Source organism: Ranitomeya variabilis, chromosome 6 (assembly GCF_051348905.1).
Source record: "Ranitomeya variabilis isolate aRanVar5 chromosome 6, aRanVar5.hap1, whole genome shotgun sequence".
NCBI classification, from domain to species: Eukaryota; Metazoa; Chordata; class Amphibia; order Anura; family Dendrobatidae; genus Ranitomeya; species Ranitomeya variabilis.
The window spans coordinates 253,396,337-253,415,730 of record NC_135237.1 but is presented as its reverse complement, the minus strand read 5'-3'; the positions used below and the strand labels follow the sequence as shown (position 1 = coordinate 253,415,730).

General features: G+C 44.6%; 1 protein-coding gene across 1 annotated transcript in view; it reads right to left on the bottom strand.

Annotated features, from left to right (window-relative positions):
• The window catches only part of GALNT1 (polypeptide N-acetylgalactosaminyltransferase 1), a 177,024-nt gene that overhangs the window by 145,400 nt on the left and 12,230 nt on the right, over positions 1 to 19,394 (bottom strand). Inside the window, exon 2 of the mRNA XM_077269588.1 lies at positions 12,304 to 12,535. Within this exon, the coding sequence (XP_077125703.1) occupies positions 12,304 to 12,439 (136 nt within the window). The 5' untranslated portion in view covers positions 12,440 to 12,535. The remainder of the gene's footprint in view (positions 1 to 12,303; positions 12,536 to 19,394) is intronic.

The window sequence follows — 19,394 nt, the reverse complement described above, 5'->3', positions numbered from 1 at the left end:
AATTTACATTAAAATCTTCCAAATGTATTGTAATAAACAATGAATATTCTATTAAAGGGAACCGGTCACCCCAAAAATGGCCTATAAACTAAGGCCACCTGCATCAGGGGCTTATCTACGGCATTCTGGAATGCTGTAGATAAGCCCCCAATGTCACCTGAAAGATAAGAAAAACAGGTTAGATTACTCGCCCAGGAGCGGTCCCGATGCGATCCAGTCCGATGGGCGTCGCGGTCCGGGACCTCCCATCTTCATAGGATGTCGTCCTCTTCTTGTCTTCTTGAAGCAGCTCCTGCAGTGCGCAGGCCCCGAGAAAGGTCAGAGTGGCCCGGCGCCTACACACTGCAGTACTTTGCTCTGCCCTCAACAGGACAGACAAAGTACGCCTGCGCCGGAGCCACGGCAGGAAGACCAGAAGAGGATGTCATCTGATGAAGATGGGAGGCTCCGGACCGGACCACGACGCCCATCGGACCAGACCGCAGCGGGACCGCTCCTGGGTGAGTATAATCTAACCTCTTTTTCTCATCTTTGAGGTTACATCGGGGGCTTATCTACAGCAGTACAGAATGCTGTAGATAAGCCCCTGATGCCGGTGGGCTTAAGGTACCTTCACACTAAACGATTTACCAACGATCACGACCAGCGATACGACCTGGCCGTGATCGTTGGTAAGTCGTTGTGTGGTCGCTGGGGAGCTGTCACACAGACAGCTCTCCAGCGACCAACGATGCCGAAGTCCCCGGGTAACCAGGGTAAACATCGGGTTACTAAGCGCAGGGCCGCGCTTAGTAACCCGATGTTTACCCTGGTTACCATCGTAAATGTAAAAAAAAACAAACACTAGATACTCACATTCCGGTGTCTGTCACACGTCCCTCGCCGTCTGCTTCCCGCACTGACTGAGTGCCGTCCGTAAAGCACAGCACAGCGGTGACGTCACCGCTGTGCTCTGCTTTTACTTTACTTTTTACTTCACAGTCAGTGCGGGAAGCGGACGGCGAGGGACGTGTGACAGACAGCAGAAAGTGAGTATGTACTGTTTTTTTTTTTAACTTTTACAATGGTAACCAGGGTAAATATCGGGTTACTAAGCGCGGCCCTGCGCTTAGTAACCCGATATTTACCCTGGTTACCATTGTAATACATTGCTGGCATCGTTGCTTTTGCTGTCAAACACGACGATACACGCCGATCTGATGACCAAATGAAGTTCTGAACTTTCAGCAACGACCAGCGATATCACAGCAGGATCCAGATCGCTGCTGCGTGTCAAACACAACGATATCGCTATCCAGGACGCTGCAACGTCACGGATCGCTATCGTTATCGTTGCAAAGTCGCTTAGTGTGAAGGTACCTTTAGTTTATAGGCTATTTTGGGGGTGACAGATTCCCTTTAAAGTCATGCACTAGCAGGCAGGTTTAATCCACTGCAGCAAGGATGCTGTGCATCGGATTTCTGCCGCATATGATCACCATACCCTTTTGTATCATCAATCAGCCTTTTGTGTGAATTACTGGCTTCATTACCTTGTTTTCCAGCAAGTATCTCATCTGCCTGCAACTCACACACATTCACGCACATATAATAGGAATCAAATGACCTCTTGTTCAGAAGTTGCTAACAAGAATAACACTATTTTACATTGTAATATACAATGCACAGGGCGGGCCTTAGGCTGAATAGTGCCCCGTGCCAAGCTACCCCCAAACATAAGTGGGTATACTTCTATATAAAAGAGGAACTCTACACGTGTATGGAGCGGTCATCTGCTTCACTGCTGGCTGCCGAGACGCGAGTACAGCTGAACATGGGGTGTCAGACCCCCAAACCACCTGATGTGGATGACTTCTCCAAAGAACAAGGATACACCATCAAATCCAAGTGCTGGACAACCCAGCTGTGATAAATAAGCAAATCATTCACCTAGGAATGAATATACAGGCCTTTTCATATCAATTGCAGCTTGGTTTAAACCCAAATTTCAATATATACAGTGGGGAAAAGTATTTAGTCAGCCACCAATTGTGCAAGTTCTCCCACTCAAAAAGATAAGAGAGGCCTGTAATAGACATAATAGGTAGACCACAACTATGAGAGTCAAAATGAGAAAACAAATCCAGAAAATCACCTTGTCTGATTTGGCAAGATTTAATTTGCAAATTATGGTGGAAAATAAGAATTTGGTCATATAAAAACATGCAAGATTTCTGGCTCTCCCAGACCTGTAACTTCTTTAAGAGGCTCCTCTGTCCTCCACTCACTTCCTGTAGTAATGGCACCTGCTTGAACTTGTTATGAATAGGGGGTTGTCCTCTTTCAGAAAAAAAATTGTACCTGGGCAGTTATTTAAAAAAAAAAAACACAACACACACTGAAATACCACACTTTATTTAACCTACCTGAGTCTACCAGAGTCTCCTCCGCTGCACCCGATGGCAGATATTGGCTGCAGTGTTGACATCACATTGACAGTGTGATAGCCAATTAGCGAGCTCAGCATCACTTAGTGGGGTGTCTGTCTATATGGTCAGAGCAGCGATTGGCTGTTGCGCTGTCGATGGGATGTCACTGCTGCAGCCACTACCAGATGCCAGGAGCAGAGGCGCAGATTCAAGGGGGAACCTGGGAAGGACAAGTAAAGCGTGTTTTTTTTCATAAATGCTCCCGTATTACAGACTGCACCTCCTTCAGTGGTACATGTGAGGATGGCTGGGACTGGTACTGCAGACCAGACTTCATCACATATCCAAAAAGTATTGTTTCTCCTTGCGGAGATTGACATGCTAAGCATGCCGAGATGAGGAGACTTAAAGCCGCAATGCTCCTCTGGGAAATATACTAATTATGCAAATTGCCTCTTCAGAGAGCAAGAGAACTAGAACTCTAGTGCCACTTATTGGAAGGTAGCAATCCTACAGGTCAATGTCGACCCTTTAACGAGCCTTGTCACATGACTTAGGATAATAGCCAAACCAGAATCTCAATTTGCAGACACTGTGGAACCACGAAATACAAGGAAGAGACACTTGTAAGGAAGGGCAAGCAGCTGTGCAGACAACGAGGAGCCATGGCACACCCCACCAGTCACTCACTGACGGTCTGCTCTTGTATGTGCGGCCAGTAATGGCAGTGAGCGTGTGTGTACTAGTCCTAAGGACACAGCTGATGCCACTGCTGGGACTTCAGTCCTATGGAATCCCTGAAATCTATTTTTTACATGAAAGATAGACCTCCACTGTCTGACAAGATGTGGTGTGCAGCTGGAATATAAGATTAGTAGTTCATTACATCAGAGGAATCTTGCACATTGTCGGTCAGGGAAGAGGAAGAGCTTTTCATACATTTCTAGATTTAGGAGTCTCTAGTAAAGAGGAATATATAGAACATAGTACTACAGGTAAAAGGGATTCAAAATTGATTTTCTAGCATGTCATAGTGAGCTCGGGCCACCATGACATGCCAATTATTATAGCGCTTGTCAGAGGTCTGAAATAAAAGGTAAATGAAAAGGCCCCTCACATTGTGTAATCTGGATGAAACTCCTGGACCTGCAGCAGTCCTACTGAAGCCACCGTATAGCCCCTTCTAAAGAGAAAGGAAATTCACATCAGACAGTGGTGTCAGATGCGACTACATACAAACATTATGACGTGGTCAGCTCCACTGAGAATATCACCCACTGACCACAGAGAGAGTACGTGGAATTTATTTAACTGCATCAGTGCTGGCTTCATTACCATAGCTCCAGGAAATGCTAACCACTTCCGCAGAACAGTGAGCAGGAGTATATCGGTATACAGAACTTTGTTCTTGGTGACTTATAAAGATTTCTAGTTCCTGCCTTAGGTCACCAAACCACCCCAAGACATCCCATGGGCAAGAGCCCAATGCAAAGACGGAGAACAGTTACCATCTCCATTAACAGAGCTCAATACTGATGGGGAAGTAATATACCAAAACGGTCAGCACCAAAACTAACAGAACGGCTATTGTGGAGGGCGGTTTACAAAATAAGAAGCAAAAGGGAAACTATCAAATGACTCCAGGATTGTACAATACCCAGATGTACAAAGGGAACAACTGGTGATGTACTGAATATTTGCAGATCCTCCATTCGCATCTTAGGATTTATGTGTAAGAAAGTGAGTGATCCTATTACGCTTACAGACTAAGATAGTAAAAGAAGGGGCCCCTGAACCCCCGACAGTGCCCTATAATGCCAGCTTTATAACGATACTCTGGTACCAGTCGCCTGTACTGCGCCCTGTAATAATCCGGGGGCAGTGCCGCTGTTCTGTCACCAAGCCTCTCCGGCCCCTTGTATGCATCAGAAGAGCCATCACAAGGCAACAGCACATCCGAGATCTGTGCAGAAACCCCAGTAAGGGGATGTAGGAGAATTCACCTTTCCACGCCAAACTTCATAACAAGACTAGAATCACTGCGGATGTCACCGATCCGGCCCAAGATGTCTGCAGCTCGCACTCCCGACTCACTGCGTCACGACTATCGCAGTAATTCTGGTCTCATTCTAAATCACGTCTCTATCAGCAGCATAATGCTGCACACGGATTTCCTAAGCCCACCATGCCAGAACTGCTGCTCAATGATTACGGTGGTAAATCCGTGCAATGGCAGGGTCTAGCAGTTTTCTTGGAATCGGAGTACCAGCCACTGACTTAAAAGGGCGATTCTCACAGAAGCATTATTTTTCATAAAACATTGGCAATGTATACGCACTGTAAAAAAGGGTTATCCTCCTCCAGAAAATCCTGGTCTGCAGCTGCAGTTTGTTCTAAAATAAACTCACCGTAGTCAGGTCTAGTACCGAGTCTCTGGCATCGCTGCTGGTGCCGGCTGTACTGGGAGCAATGCCAGCATGGCAGCCACTCCGCGAGTTCTATGGCTCTGGCCGTGGTGATGGAAGGCACCCTCAAAGCTGCTGAACTCACCGGCTGGCTGCCATGCTGCCAACATGACGTCAGCATCAGAGCCAACACTGGGAGCAACACCAGAGACTAAACGCTGGCCCTGGGATGGTAAGTATAGAGCAGTCATTTTACAGGAAGACAACCCCCTTTGTATACAGACTAAGCTCAACATTACGCTTCGTTATTGCACCTTTGTCTTTTTCATCTCTATCTGCCCCTCCGTGCATCCAAATTCATAGAGATGAATAAGGGGTCCTATACTTGCACTGCTAGAACTACAAATCCCAGCAGCACTTGCTTCTCCTCAATGCTGCAGCCCCCCCCCCCTCTCCTGTGTGCTCTTAACTAGTCCCGCTCCAAGTTATCAACTCCTCCAAGTTATCATAAGGATAATCTAAGTATAGCATTCACCTTACGCTTGTGCCATTTCCATAAGTGAAGCTTCCTGTGTGGTTATACTTCATTATTAACGGATTCCCCATAGAGACAGTGGAGCAGTCCAGCACTCCTCCACAGCAGAGCTGGGAAGACCTAGTCAGTGCAGAGCAGAGCAAAGCCTACTAATGAGAGATCAGTGATGTAAAAATCCAAATGCTCTTTGGGCTTGTAGCTTCATGTCATTGGTCTCTCAGCAGCAGGGAACAAAGGGCTTAACCCCTTCATGAGCAGAGATTTTTCAGTTTTGCTTTTTCGCTCCCCTTCTTCCCAGAGCCATAACTTTTTCATTTTTCCATCAATATGGCCATGTGAGGGCTTATTTTTTGCAGGACAGGTTGTACTTTTGAAAGACACCATTGGTTTTACCATGTCCAGTAACAGAAAACGGGAAAAAAATTCCAAGTGCGCTGAAATTGCAAAAAAAGTGCAATCCGACACTTGTTTTTTTGTTTGGCTTTTTTGCTAGGTTCACTAAATGCTAAAACGGACCTGATATTATGATTCTCCAGGTCATTATAAGTTCATAGAAACCAAACATGTCTAGGTTCTGTTTTATCTAAGTGGAAACATTTTTTTTCAAAGTTTGCAAAAAAAAAAACTGCGCCATATTCCGATACCCGTAGTGTCTCCAGTTTTCGTGATCTCGGGTCGGGTGGGGGCTTATTTTTTGCGTGCCAAGCTGACGTTTTTAATTATACCATTTTTGTGCAGATACGCTCTTTTGATCGCCCGTTATTGCATTTTAATGCAATGTCGCAGCGACCAAAAAACCGTAATTCTAGGATTTTTACTGTTTTTTTTGCTACACCGTTTAGCGATCAGGTTAATCCTTTATTTTTTATTGATAGATCGGGCAATTCTGAATGCGGCGATACCAAATAGGTTTATGTTTGATTTTATTTGTATTGTTTTATTCTGAATTGGGCGAAAGGGGGGTGATTTGAACTTTTTTTTTTTAACTTTTGGAATGTTTCAATAGTCTCTATGGGAGGCTAGAATCAGCCACAACTTGATCGGCTCTGCTACATAGAGGCGATGCACAGATCGCCTCCATGTAGCAGAATTACAGCCTTGCTATGAGTGCGAATCCAGCATCAACAACCATAGAGGTCTCAAGGAGACCTCTGGTTGTCATGCCAACGCACCAATGACCCCTGATCATGTGACTGGGTCTTCAGTGTGCGCATTTCCGGCTGGAAGAGCTTGGTAAATGCCGCTGCCCTAGTTTGACAGCGGCATTTAACTAGTTAATAGGAGTGGATCGCAATTCCGCCAGCGGCTATTGCGGGCACATGTCAGCTGCTCAAAACAGTTGACATATCCCAGCTTTGGCGACCACCTTAAAGCGGGGGGGGGGAGGAACTGCCATCGGACGTACTATCTCGTCCGATGGCAGTAAGGGGTTAACACCTCTCAAACCGTCGATATACAGTCCCATCCAGCAGTATATCACTCCCCTCAGCCTCTATACACAGCTCCTTCCTGCAGTATATCACTCCTCTCAGCCTCTATACACAGCTCCTTCCTGCAGTATATCACTTCCCGCAGCCTCTATGCACAGCTCCTTCCTGCAGTATATCACTCCTCTCAGCCTCTATACACAGCTCCTTCCTGCAGTATATCACTTCCCGCAGCCTCTATGCACAGCTCCTTCCTGCAGTATATCACTCCTCTCAGCCTCTATACACAGCTCCTTCCTGCAGTATATCACTTCCCGCAGCCTCTATGCACAGCTCCTTCCAGCAGTATATCACTCCTCTCAGCCATTCTATATGGAGCACCGTTCTGAAGTATATCACTCCTCCTCGCAGCTCTGCTATATACAGCCCCGCTATATACAGCCCCATTCTGCAGTACATCACTCTTCTTTACCAGCGACTGAATGGCCTCTGGGGAAAATATCTAAATATTATAGCCAAAGATATCCTCACTTTCCATTGAAAGTGCTGTGAAGACAGAAAAACATTAACATAAAAAGTGTAAGTTGGTTTGTAAACACGGCTTCGTTACTTAGTAGCACTTCGAGCACATAAGTGCCTCCAGATGATACACTGGATCAGCAGGTATCTCTGGGGGAACTAACTGCAAATGTTCAACTCCCCTGCATCACAACCAAAGGGGAAATAATGCACTACACCATTTCTCCAGAAATCATCCTCCAGATCAAAAGAGCCTCTGTACCGACTCTTTGCCCTGGTTAATAGAGGACAGACTGAAGAGAGGGCCTCCACCTGCCTTTTGCTCCAATTAATTGTACCAAATGTTACATATAAGGGGTTTCTCAGGAACTATTGTCCACTGCAGGGACGGACATAACATTGGAGCAATCAGTGCAGTCGCACAGTGGTCCAAGAGATAAGGGGGAGCATTTACACCTCCAAAGGCGGTGGAATCACGCATTATGATGAGCTATTGGACTGCAAAGGGCCCATACATTGTTCTTGCACAGGGCCCACCTCGGTCTATATGCACCAGTGGCCCATAGCTTCCCACTCTAACTGACTCAGTTCATCCTTGTAGTAAATGAGCAGCCATTTGTGTGAACTGAAGACATGCAATGCTACATGTTGCCTATGGTGGCCGCCGGATGGGCTGGAGCTTCCTCCAGCAGAACCTTCTGTTTTCTGGAGGTGGACTCGCAGCAATGAGCTTTATCCAATGTCGTTTTCATCACTTCGAGCAGCTACAGATTAAGAATAACTTATACCATACAAACCTAAATCAGTTTCTACTGTTTGCAGTCTACAACCTGTGTGTTACTGGCTACAAACCGAGTGAACTAAGAATCTGTCAGACTACTCCTGATGGGACAGAATATAACTTATCGTTCTTCTTCCGAGTTCCTCTCTACTAACTAATAATCACATGAAGGTGGTGTTGGGTCACAAACAAGAAGGGCGCTTACAAAAGAGGTCAAACCATAGAGTCAGTCCAGATCCAGTCAGTGACTTCTCGGTTAACTCATTCTGCCCCAGCAATAACCCAAAAAACAAAAGTGATTGGCAGCCAAAAATACATACGGTTAAGCTGAAAAAAATTATAAAAAGTTGCCCCAAATGTCAATGTCTTTTAACCCTTTCCCAGAGAACTTTTCCCACATGTCCTTGGTGGCGTAATTCAGTAGTCAAAGATGTATGGAATACGTCCTGGCTAATAATGGCCAGTTATCGGCTTGCATTGCAGCTACAGAAGTGATGGGGGGGCTTGTTTTAAAGATAAAGGTCTCCTCACAGTCCTGGTGCAGCTCGCACGGCTGACAGACAACATTCACACACATCCGTGTGTCCCAATATGTAACGTACAGAGCTGCTTCAGGTCTCCCAACGTGAACACAACAGCTGCACAGGCATGAATGAAGCTGCCAAGTCCAGGTCAGGAGACCTGCTCTGTGTCTGTGCATGGCGGTCCGTAACGGGACAGTGACACATGGAACCCGGCATGGTCACAACTACAGAGGGAACTCTGGTGTCATTTTAAAAGTGGAGATTCTGCCATACTTGCGATCTGAGCGGAGATGCATCCCGTGTGTCGGGAACAGGCAGGCTGCAGGGACCAGAGAGAGAAGACGTAGGGTACCCCTCTAGTCTCTGTGTAAGACCAGGTGGGCACCACACCAGCAAAGTAAGAGATAAATTATGTTTAATAATCAAAAAAGTCAGACCAAAAAAAAAAAGTTAATTATTTGCTCTTTCGAGCCCTTCATTATGTTGGTAAGAAAAGAAAATACACAGTCGGCATCGCCAAATCCATAACATCGCGAGTGACAAAAGTAGCTTGTTAGCTGGCTCTCATACATTCATCGAAAACAAGCCCTCATACCCCAGATGGTAACAGAATTAAAAACATATATGGCGTTTAGAGTGTGGCGACATTTTATTGTGAGGAACTATAAAGCGAGGAGTATTTATCCCACTCTGCAAACACCAGAAAAACACATAAAAATACGCCAGAATTGCTATGCAACCATCTCATAGAAGATGTGAAAAAGTGATCAAAAAATCACATTTACCGCTGAATAGTACAACTCTTCATCAGATAGGGTGACTACACCTCCTGGCCAATACCTTCAGGTATCATTTCCAAAATGGGGTCAATTCTGGTGGGTTTCCTCAGTGTTAATTTAATTGTAAGAAAATAGCAGCACTCACCAGTTGGCTGATCCACAATGTTTAATCCATGTGCAGGTTAATACAAACACATCTTGGAAAGTGCAGAGGGTGCGGGGAGTGCAGAGGGACGACGGCAGTTTCGTGCGATTAGCACTTCTACAGTTCCTCAGTGTTAATGAATGCCTTAGGGGCCTACAAATGCCACATAGGGGCAGGAAACCATTCCAGCAAATGGCCCTCTCTTCCAAGCCGTAAGAGATTATACAGAACGTTTGTGTACTTTGGGGAAAATGCAAAATATTATAAATACACACACACGGGGTCATCTCTCCCATTACTCTTTTTGATAAAAAGAAATGGATTTTTTTCATTTAATCATTCCACTTTGCAGGAGGTCATGTAGAGTACGTGGCGGGTTTACAAACTCAGGAAATACCAATTTGTATTGCACTTTATATGGTGCAATTTATGGGGGCTTAATATGCAGTGCTCACAAAAGCACTTGAGAACTGAAGTGCCCCACAAACAAACAAAAAAAAAGGTTTCTATAAGTCCCCTGAAAAATTGCTGCTAAACCTTAAACTGCCGTTTCACACTGCACTCTGTCCCGCGTTCGTTCGTCACACCGAGGCTTACATCCAAACCCCCCGCCACAAAACAGGATGCGGGTTTATGCGCCGACAGCACTACTGACTAATGGTGTCGACGTGTGCATGGCCATACATGCCTACTGGAGGCGGACACGCAGATGTACCCCACTCCGGCTACGTTGGACATAGCACAGTGTGAATGCACCCCAGGCTGTCTAATGCCCACAAGACAAACTGGGTATATAAATCATGATACCTACATGAAGTGGACATGTGGGAAAAGTGAATTATTAACCAGTATGTGTAGTGTGATATTGTTTTAAAGGTCAGACAACTTACAAGTATGAAAAAGTACAAATGCATCCAAATTATTTTAGAAAATTTCACAAAGTTTTTTGTTATTTAAATGAATTGGAGAACACACTGACCTGCCTATACTACTGACAAAGAACAATGTCATGAAAGGGAAAATAAATCTCAGCCCAATGTGAACACACAAAGGCAAGCCGGAGGTATTGTTCCAGAAAGTGACATGTCACACGTGAATTATGAAGTGTAAAACCTCACCGCTCCAATTTGGATGACTTTATAAGCATGCATAAAATGCACCCATAGCGATAGGTGGCACATATGGACCCTACATGACACATTTATTACCATAAAATCACTTTGAAGCAAAATTGCATGAAGGCCCCATGACTAGTTCAGAAAATATGTATGCAGGGTTTAAAATAGGATTTTTTTTAATTCGTCATCTAACTTTTATTTGTACACTTCAAAAGTGCCAAAATTGTCCTAGCTCTCGGAATGCAACAGGTAACAAAAAAAAAAAAAAAAAAAAAAAAGGCAGCTAAGGGGTTAGGTCTCAGATCACCAGATATAACGGACATCAGGCATCAGTAATCAAACCCAGGGGAATACATTTTTCTTGACATCAGATGCCCTCACAAAACTTTACCACAAGTAACATCTTCACTGCTAGTCTAAGGGTATGTGCACACGTATCTGTGAGGGCTGCGGATTTTTCCGCAGCGGATTTTGTTAAATCCGCAGGGCAAAACCGCTGCGGTTTTTCCTGCGGATTTATCACGGTTTCTATTGCGGATTCCGCTGCGGGTTTACACCTGCAGTTTCCTATTGGAGCAGGTATAAACCCGCAGCGGAATCCGCCCAAAGAATTGACATGCTGCGTTTCCGCGCGGTTTTTTCCGCAGCATGTGCACGGCGGATTTTATTTCCCATAGGTTTACATTATACTGTAAACGCATGGGAAACTGCTGCGGATCCGCAGCGTGTGCACATACCCTCAGGGTGTGTTCACACGGAGGTGCCGATTCATTATGGGGAATTGTCATACCCAAAAGTGCTATTAACTCCTGTAGCTGTAGGGTTAGGCCTCTTTCACACTTCTGTTTTTTGCCATACGTCGCAATCCGTCGTTTTGGCAAAAAAACGGATCCTGCAAATGTGCCCGCAGGATGTGTTTTTTTGCCATTCACTTTAATTGACGACGGATTGCGATAAATGGGCACACGTCGCATCCATCGTGCAACGGATGCGTCGTGATTTTGCGGCCCGTCGTGACGAAAAAAAGTTTAATGTAACGTTTTTTCATCCGTCCAAACCGTCATTTCCGACTGCGCATGCGCGGGCGGAACTCCGCCCCCTCCTCCCCGGAACTCAATGGGCAGCGGATGCGTCTGAAAACTGCATCCGCTGCCCATGTTGTGCACTATTTGCACAACGTCCGTCAGGCCGACGGTTTGCGACGGCCCCATACCGACGGAAATGTGAAAGAGGCCTTAGTCTGAAGGTTAATAGACTGATGAATGTGCGGCCGGCTTTCAGTCATGGAGGTGAGCCCGGAGCAACTAGTCACCTGGGGCGGCTGCTGTTAGCACAGCCCGTCACTGACTGACACCTTACACACCGCTCACTCTGCACGCCCAAATAAATCACACCCCAAGTTTTCTTTACTAAGTATTAGGAGCAAAAATTGTCCAACTCTCCAATAAAATATCTTTATATAGCGCCAACAGATTCCCCACAGCGCTTTACAAGTCAGAGGTTCATATACAGCTTTTTGAAGAGTTACTGCTATAAAAAAAAAAAAAAGTGTGAATGTAGGACATACGCCATCATTAGTGAACATTTCTTAGAGACCACAGTCATGTCACATTAACTGAAAGGATCACATGTAATAAAGAACTAGAAGTGGCGTAAACTCACCATCTCCAGCAGGCAGGCCTCGCTCCTTATCCTCACATTTGTTGCATTCGCTGAAGTACAGCAATAGAAATATATCCAAGAAGACCCAAACCAATGAGGTGGCCAAGACCACCTTAAAGTATGCAAATTTTTTCATAGCAAGAAAAAAAAAAAAATATATTTTAAAAAACTGTGCCACAAAAATAAAAGACCTCGTTGTACCAGGAATTCAGCTTCATTAGTCTTCTACAAACTGCAAGAAAAAAACAAAAACAAAGAAATGGTGAGAACAGGAACATACACCGCAATATGCAGCAAAAGGGAACCTTGCACCGAGGTGTGCCATGGCAGGAGCTGCCAGCAGGTAATGCCAGGCTCACATCTCCCCCCTGGTCAGTATGAATACTGCAGCTCGCTCCCACTGAAGTGAATGGGAGCTGCGCTGCCTTACCCAAGGGCGCCAATTTTTCACTGAACTATTGTTTAGCGTGAATGGGTGACATAAGCTCACGAGTTTCTCCCGGTCAGCTATTAAAGGGAAGATGGCATCAGAAACACAATGACCCATTCTTTAGATCAGATTTCTGTGTTCGGCTATGTGCACATGGCATCACTGACGCCTGCACTGCATAGCCACTGAGGTTTCCCAGGTAAACCGCTTTGGGAAAACATTGGCGGTCATTCTTGCTGCAAATTTCACTCTGTAATTTAAGAGCGGCACTTTTGCTGCCCTTTTTCAGGAGGCTTGCAGGCAGAGATCACCTGAAAAAGATGACGTGTGCATTTACCCTTACATGTATTTTTCATTTGTATTTTCTTCATATCAGAAACTTGATAGAAAAAAAAAAAACTGGGACTTTAAAGGGTTTCTCGACTACTAGGATAACCGCATCATGAACTTAGTCTTTGGCCCCAATAAAATATAAACCTATACTTGCCTGCTGTGCCAGCACCGGAGCGCTGGTGTGGTGGAATGACATGTGGTGCCCAATCAGCACTAGTGTCACTGTCTCCGCCTTTGTAAGGCTTGAACATGAAGAGGAGATCAGACGCAGCCCTGGCTTCCTCTTCATGTTCAAAACGTATCAAGGCGGAGAGACTGTGATGTCAGCGCTCCGGGACCTCGAGTGCCCACACCGCTGGAACAGCGCTAGCACGGGAGGTAACTACAAGTTTTTTATTTTATGAAACATTTAGTTCAAGAAGGGGTTGTCCTAGTAGTAGATAGGGTTCATGGGAAACCCCTTTAAAAAGCAAATATCAACGCCAACATGGCTCCTCCTAAAAAGTACGCCAATGAAAGGAAAGCAGCAAAGGAGATTCTCAACACTGCAAAGCCTGCCCCCATAGTGACGTTACCGATTATATATATATACTGTATATACATATATATATAAAGCTGAATGTGTGTGTATGTGTGTGTGTGTCCGGGGTTGGCATCTGCACCGTCGCAGCTACAGCCACAAAATTTTGCACAGTCACACGTCTGAACCCCAAGAGCGTCATAGGCTATGTTGTGAGGTGAAATTTTAACCCCGCGAGTTCCAATTCACCAAACAATTTTGCCCCTATCTACATAATGGGGAAAAAGTGAAAGGAAAAGTGTTGGAGGCAAATTGACAGCTGCCAGATGTGAACAAGGGGGACATAATGAGTGAGAGCAATGGTGCCAAAGAGTATATACTGTACAGTTGCTAAGGTGGGGCCCCAACATGGGATACTCACCACACACGGGGATATGAACACACACACAAAATGCGCCACACGCTACCATGTGCTTGAACACATATACCACCCTCAGCACACATTTCACCACACATACACCAACCTCGCCACATAAAAGTCGAAACACAAAAGTCACCACTCAAAACTCACCACGCACAAAACTCGCCACATGCAAAACTAGGCTCACGCAAAACTCGCCATACGTGCAAAACTCACCTCATGGAAAACTCGCCACACGCAAAACTTGCACATGCGAAAAAATTGCCACATGCACAAAAGTTGCAACACATGCAAAAGTTGCCTCACACAAAACTTGCACATACTCAAAACGCACCACACATAAAACTCGCCACGCGCAAAACTCGCCATGCGCAAAACTTACTGCACAAAACTTGCTACACTAACCTGTCACATGCAACTCGACACACAAAAAGTTGCTACACGCATGTCGCCACACAAAACTCATCTCACAAAAGTCGCTACATGCATGTCGCTACACGCAACTCAACACACACAACTTGACACATGAAACTCACCCTAAAACACACACAAGTCTGGTATTAACCTTCAAAAATGAAAATCTGATTAATAAACAGACAAACTACAAGAGCAACAAATGTACCATATAGGAAATACGGCAGCTGTCAGTCACATGACCTGTCTATTATGTGTATGTGTGAGCTAATATATACTGCCAGGAGGGAGGGCGTTCTGTTGGCTGGGGATTTATCAGGCTGCCAATTTAGCTTACAAATACTGAGGTAAAAATACTGAGCAAATAACGTGTGAACGAGGTCTAATATAGGAGGAGATGACACACAGATATATACTATAAACAGGAGGAGATGACACACAGGTACATACTATATACAGGAGGAGATGAAATACAGGTATATACTATATACAGGAGCAGATGACAGGTATATACTATATACAAGAGATGACGACACAGGTATATACTATATACAAGAGGAGATGACACAGGTATATACTATATACAAGAGGAGATGACACAGGTATATACTATATACAGGAGAAGATGACACAGGTATACACTATATACAGATGACTTATAGGTATATATTATATAAAAGATGACACATCGGTATATAGAGGAGATGACATACAGCAGGTATATACTATATACAGGGGAGATGACACAGGTATATACTATATACAGGAGAAGATGACACAGGTATACACTATATACAGATGACTTATAGGTATATATTATATAAAAGATGACACATAGGTATATAGAGGAGATGACATACAGCAGGTATATACTATATACAGGGGAGATGACACAGGTATATACTATATACAGAAGAGATGACATACAGGTATATACTATATACAGGAGATGACAGGTATATACAATATACAGGAGGAGGTGACATACAGCAGGTATATACTATTTACAGGGGAGATGACATACAGGTATATACGATATACAGGAGATAACATACAGGTGTAATATATATATATATACAAACATGTATATACTGAGGGGAAAATGAGAGGTGTGAGGTGAAAATGAAAAGGTGTGAGTGCAACATGAGGAGTGAGGGAAAATAGTGGAGTGATCGGAAAATGACAGATGTGAGGTCGAAATGACAAGTGTTAGGGGGGAATGAGAGGAGTGAGGGGAAAATGAGAGGTGTAAGGGAGAAAATGAGAGATGTGAGGGGGGAAAAGAGGCGTGATGGGAAAAAAAGAGAAGTGAGGTGCTATAACTAACCACAGATATTTACTATGCCCAGGCAACGCCGGGCTCTTCAGCTAGTTTCTATGTATGTGTATATATACATATATATACATATATATACATATATATACACATATATACACATATATACATATATATACATATATACATACATATATACATACATACATATATACATATATACATACATATATACATACATATATACATACATACATACATACATACATATATACATACATACATATATACATACATATATACATACATACATACATACATATATATATATATATATATATATATATATACACACACACACACACATACAGTTAGGTCCATATATATTTGGACAGAGACAACATTATTCTAATTTTGGTTCTAGACATTACCACAATAAATTTTAAACAAAACGATTCAGATGCAGTTGAAGTTCAGACTTTCAGCTTTCATTTGAGGGTATCCACATTAAAATTGGACGAAGGGTTTAGGAGTTTCAGCTCCTTAATATGTGCCACCCTGTTTTTAAAGGGACCAAAAGTAATTGGACAGATTAAATAATTGTAAATAAAATGTTCATTTCTAGTACTTGGTTGAAAATCCTTTGTTGGCAATGACTGCCTGAAGTCTTGAACTCATGGACATCACCAGACGCTGTGTTTCCTCCTTTTTGATGCTCTGCCAGGCCTTCACTGCAGTGGTTTTCAGTTGCTGTTTGTTTATGGGCCTTTCTGTCTGAAGTTTAGTCTTTAACAAGTGAAATGCATGCTCAATTGGATTCAGATCAGGTGACTGACTTGGCCATTCAAGAATATTCCACTTCTTTGCTTTAATAAACTCCTGAGTTGCTTTGGCTTTATGTTTTGGGTCATTGTCCATCTGTAGTATGAAACGACAACCAACCAGTTTGGCTGCATTTGGCTGGATCTGAGCACACAGTATGGCTCTGAATACCTCAGAATTCATTTGGCTGCTTCTGTCCTGTGTCACATCATCAATAAACACTAGTGACCCAGTGCCACTGGCAGCCATGCATGCCCAAGCCATCACAACGCCTCCGCCGTGTTTTACAGATGATGTGGTATGCTTCGGATCATGAGCTGTACCACGCCTTCGCCATACTTTTTCTCTTTCCATCATTCTGGTAGAGGTTGATCTTGGTTTCATCTGTCCAAAGAATGTTCTTCCAGAACTGTGCTGGCTTTTTTAGATGTTTTTTAGCAAAGTCCAGTATAGCCTTTTTATTCTTGATGCTTATGAGTGGCTTGCACCGTGCAGTGAACCCTCTGTATTTACTTTCATGCAGCCTTCTCGTTATGGTAGATTTGGATATTGATACGCCGACCTCCTGGAGAGTGTTGGTCACTTGGTTGGCTGTTGTGAAGGGGTTTCTCTTCACCATGGAGATTATTCTGCGATCATCCACCGCTGTTGTCTTCCGTGGGCACCCAGGTCTTTTTGCATTGATGAGTTCACCAGTGCTTTCTTTCTTTCTCAGGATGTACCAAACTGTAGATTTTGCCACTCCTAATATTGTAGCAATTTTTCAGATGGGTTTTTTTCTGTTTTCGCAGCTTAAGGATGGCTTGTTTCACCTGCATGGAGAGCTCCTTTGACCGCATGTTTACTTCACAGCAAAACCTTCCAAATGCAAGCACCACACCTCAAATCAACTCCAGGGCTTTTATCTGCTTAATTCAGAATGACATAATGAAGGGATTGCCCACAACTGTCCATGAAATAGCCTTGGAGTCAATTGTCCAATTACTTTTGGTCCCTTTAAAAACAGGGTGGCACATGTTAAGGAGCGGAAGCTCCTAAACCCTTCATCCAATTTTAATGTGGATACCCTCAAATGAAAGCTGAAAGTCTGAACTTCAACTGCATCTGAATTGTTTTGTTTAAAATTCACTGTGGTAATGTCTATAACCAAAATTAGAAAAAGGTTGTCTCTGTCCAAATATATATGGACCTAACTGTGTGTATATATATATGTTGTAACAAAACACTCCGGGATCGCCTTTGCTGGGGTCAAAGGTCACGTGGTTTGTGCATTGAACTCTGAGGCGACAGCAGGTTTCCAAGTAGACTGACCTCAGGTCAGGTTTATTAAAGTGAAAGCAAATACAGAAAACAAAACATACAAATAAATCCTTGCCTGTCCGGCGCTAACTATACAAATACGTTCCTATCTAACAACTGGGGGGCTTCTCCCTCCCAGCTAACATTACACAGGTCACGAGCACAGCTCTCACTCACGTTTGCCTCACACAGACAGGCATTCTGTGTGCCCCAGGCTGACACCTGAAACCTCCAGCTGGTCAGCCTTTATTCCTGCACTTATTAACCCCTCGGTATCCTGAAGATACTGAGCAGCCTAATTCACATAGGACAAATACCTGCGCGAGATATACCTGCCCCCGACTACCAGACCGACATGACTCTTACATATCCTCCCCCCCTGCTCAGACCACTCAGGTCGAGCAAGAATACTCTCGAAACAGTGTACTCGGGACAGGGCATCAGCGTTCCCCATCTGCACCCCGGGGCGGTGCTCCACCGTGAAAGAGTAAGCCTGCAGAGCAAGGAACCACCAGGTTACCCGACTATTACGGTCCTTGTGGAGATGTACCAACTTGAGAGGGGCATGGTCCGTGACCAGCCTAAACTTCCTACCTGCCAGGTAATATTTGAGGGAGTCGAGAGCCCATTTGATGGCTAGGCACTCTTTTTCAATCACGGCATACCTCTGCTCATGTACATTCAGTTTCCGACTGAGGTAGAGGACCGGGTGTTCGACTCCGTCCCTTACCTGGGAAAGTACAGCTCCGATACCAGTATCAGAAGCATCCGTTTGCACCACAAACTCGCTGCTGAAATCAAGAGTCACTAGTACGGGCTGAGAGCACAAAGCCCGTTTCAGACTGTGGAAGGCCTCTTCAGCCGCTGAGGTCCATTTTACCATGACTGAATCCTTCCCTTTGGTAAGATCCGTCAAGGGGGTAGCCATGGCTGCAAAGTTGGGTATGAACCGGCGATAATAGCCGGCAATGCCCAGGAAAGCTTGAACTTGTTTCTTGTTCACTGGTTGCGGCCAGCCCTGAATTGCCTGTATTTTGTCGATCTGGGGTTTAACCACTCCTCTGCCAATCACGAAGCCCAAGTATCGGGCTTCTTCAAGGCCGATGTGACATTTCTTAGGATTCGCCGTTAAGCCTGCGTCTCTCAGGTCATCAATCACCGCCTGTACCTTCCGGAGGTGAGCTTCCCAGTCCACGCTGTAAATTATGATGTCGTCTAGGTAGGCAGAGGCGTACTGCCTGTGGGGCCTCAAGACTCGATCCATCAATCTCTGGAACGTTGCTGGGGCTCCGTGAAGTCCAAACGGCATGTAGATATACTGGAACAGCCCTTCCGGTGTAGCAAATGCCGTCTTCTCTCTGGCCTCCTCGGCCAGAGGGATCTGCCAGTACCCCTTTGTTAGATCCAGGGTCGTAATATATCGGGCTTTACCCAGCCGATCGATCAACTCATCGACTCGGGGCATAGGGTAGGCATCAAATTTAGAAACCGCATTCAGTTTCCGAAAGTCATTGCAAAACCGTATAGAGCCATCCGGCTTAGGTATCAACACGATTGGACTGGACCAGGCGCTGTG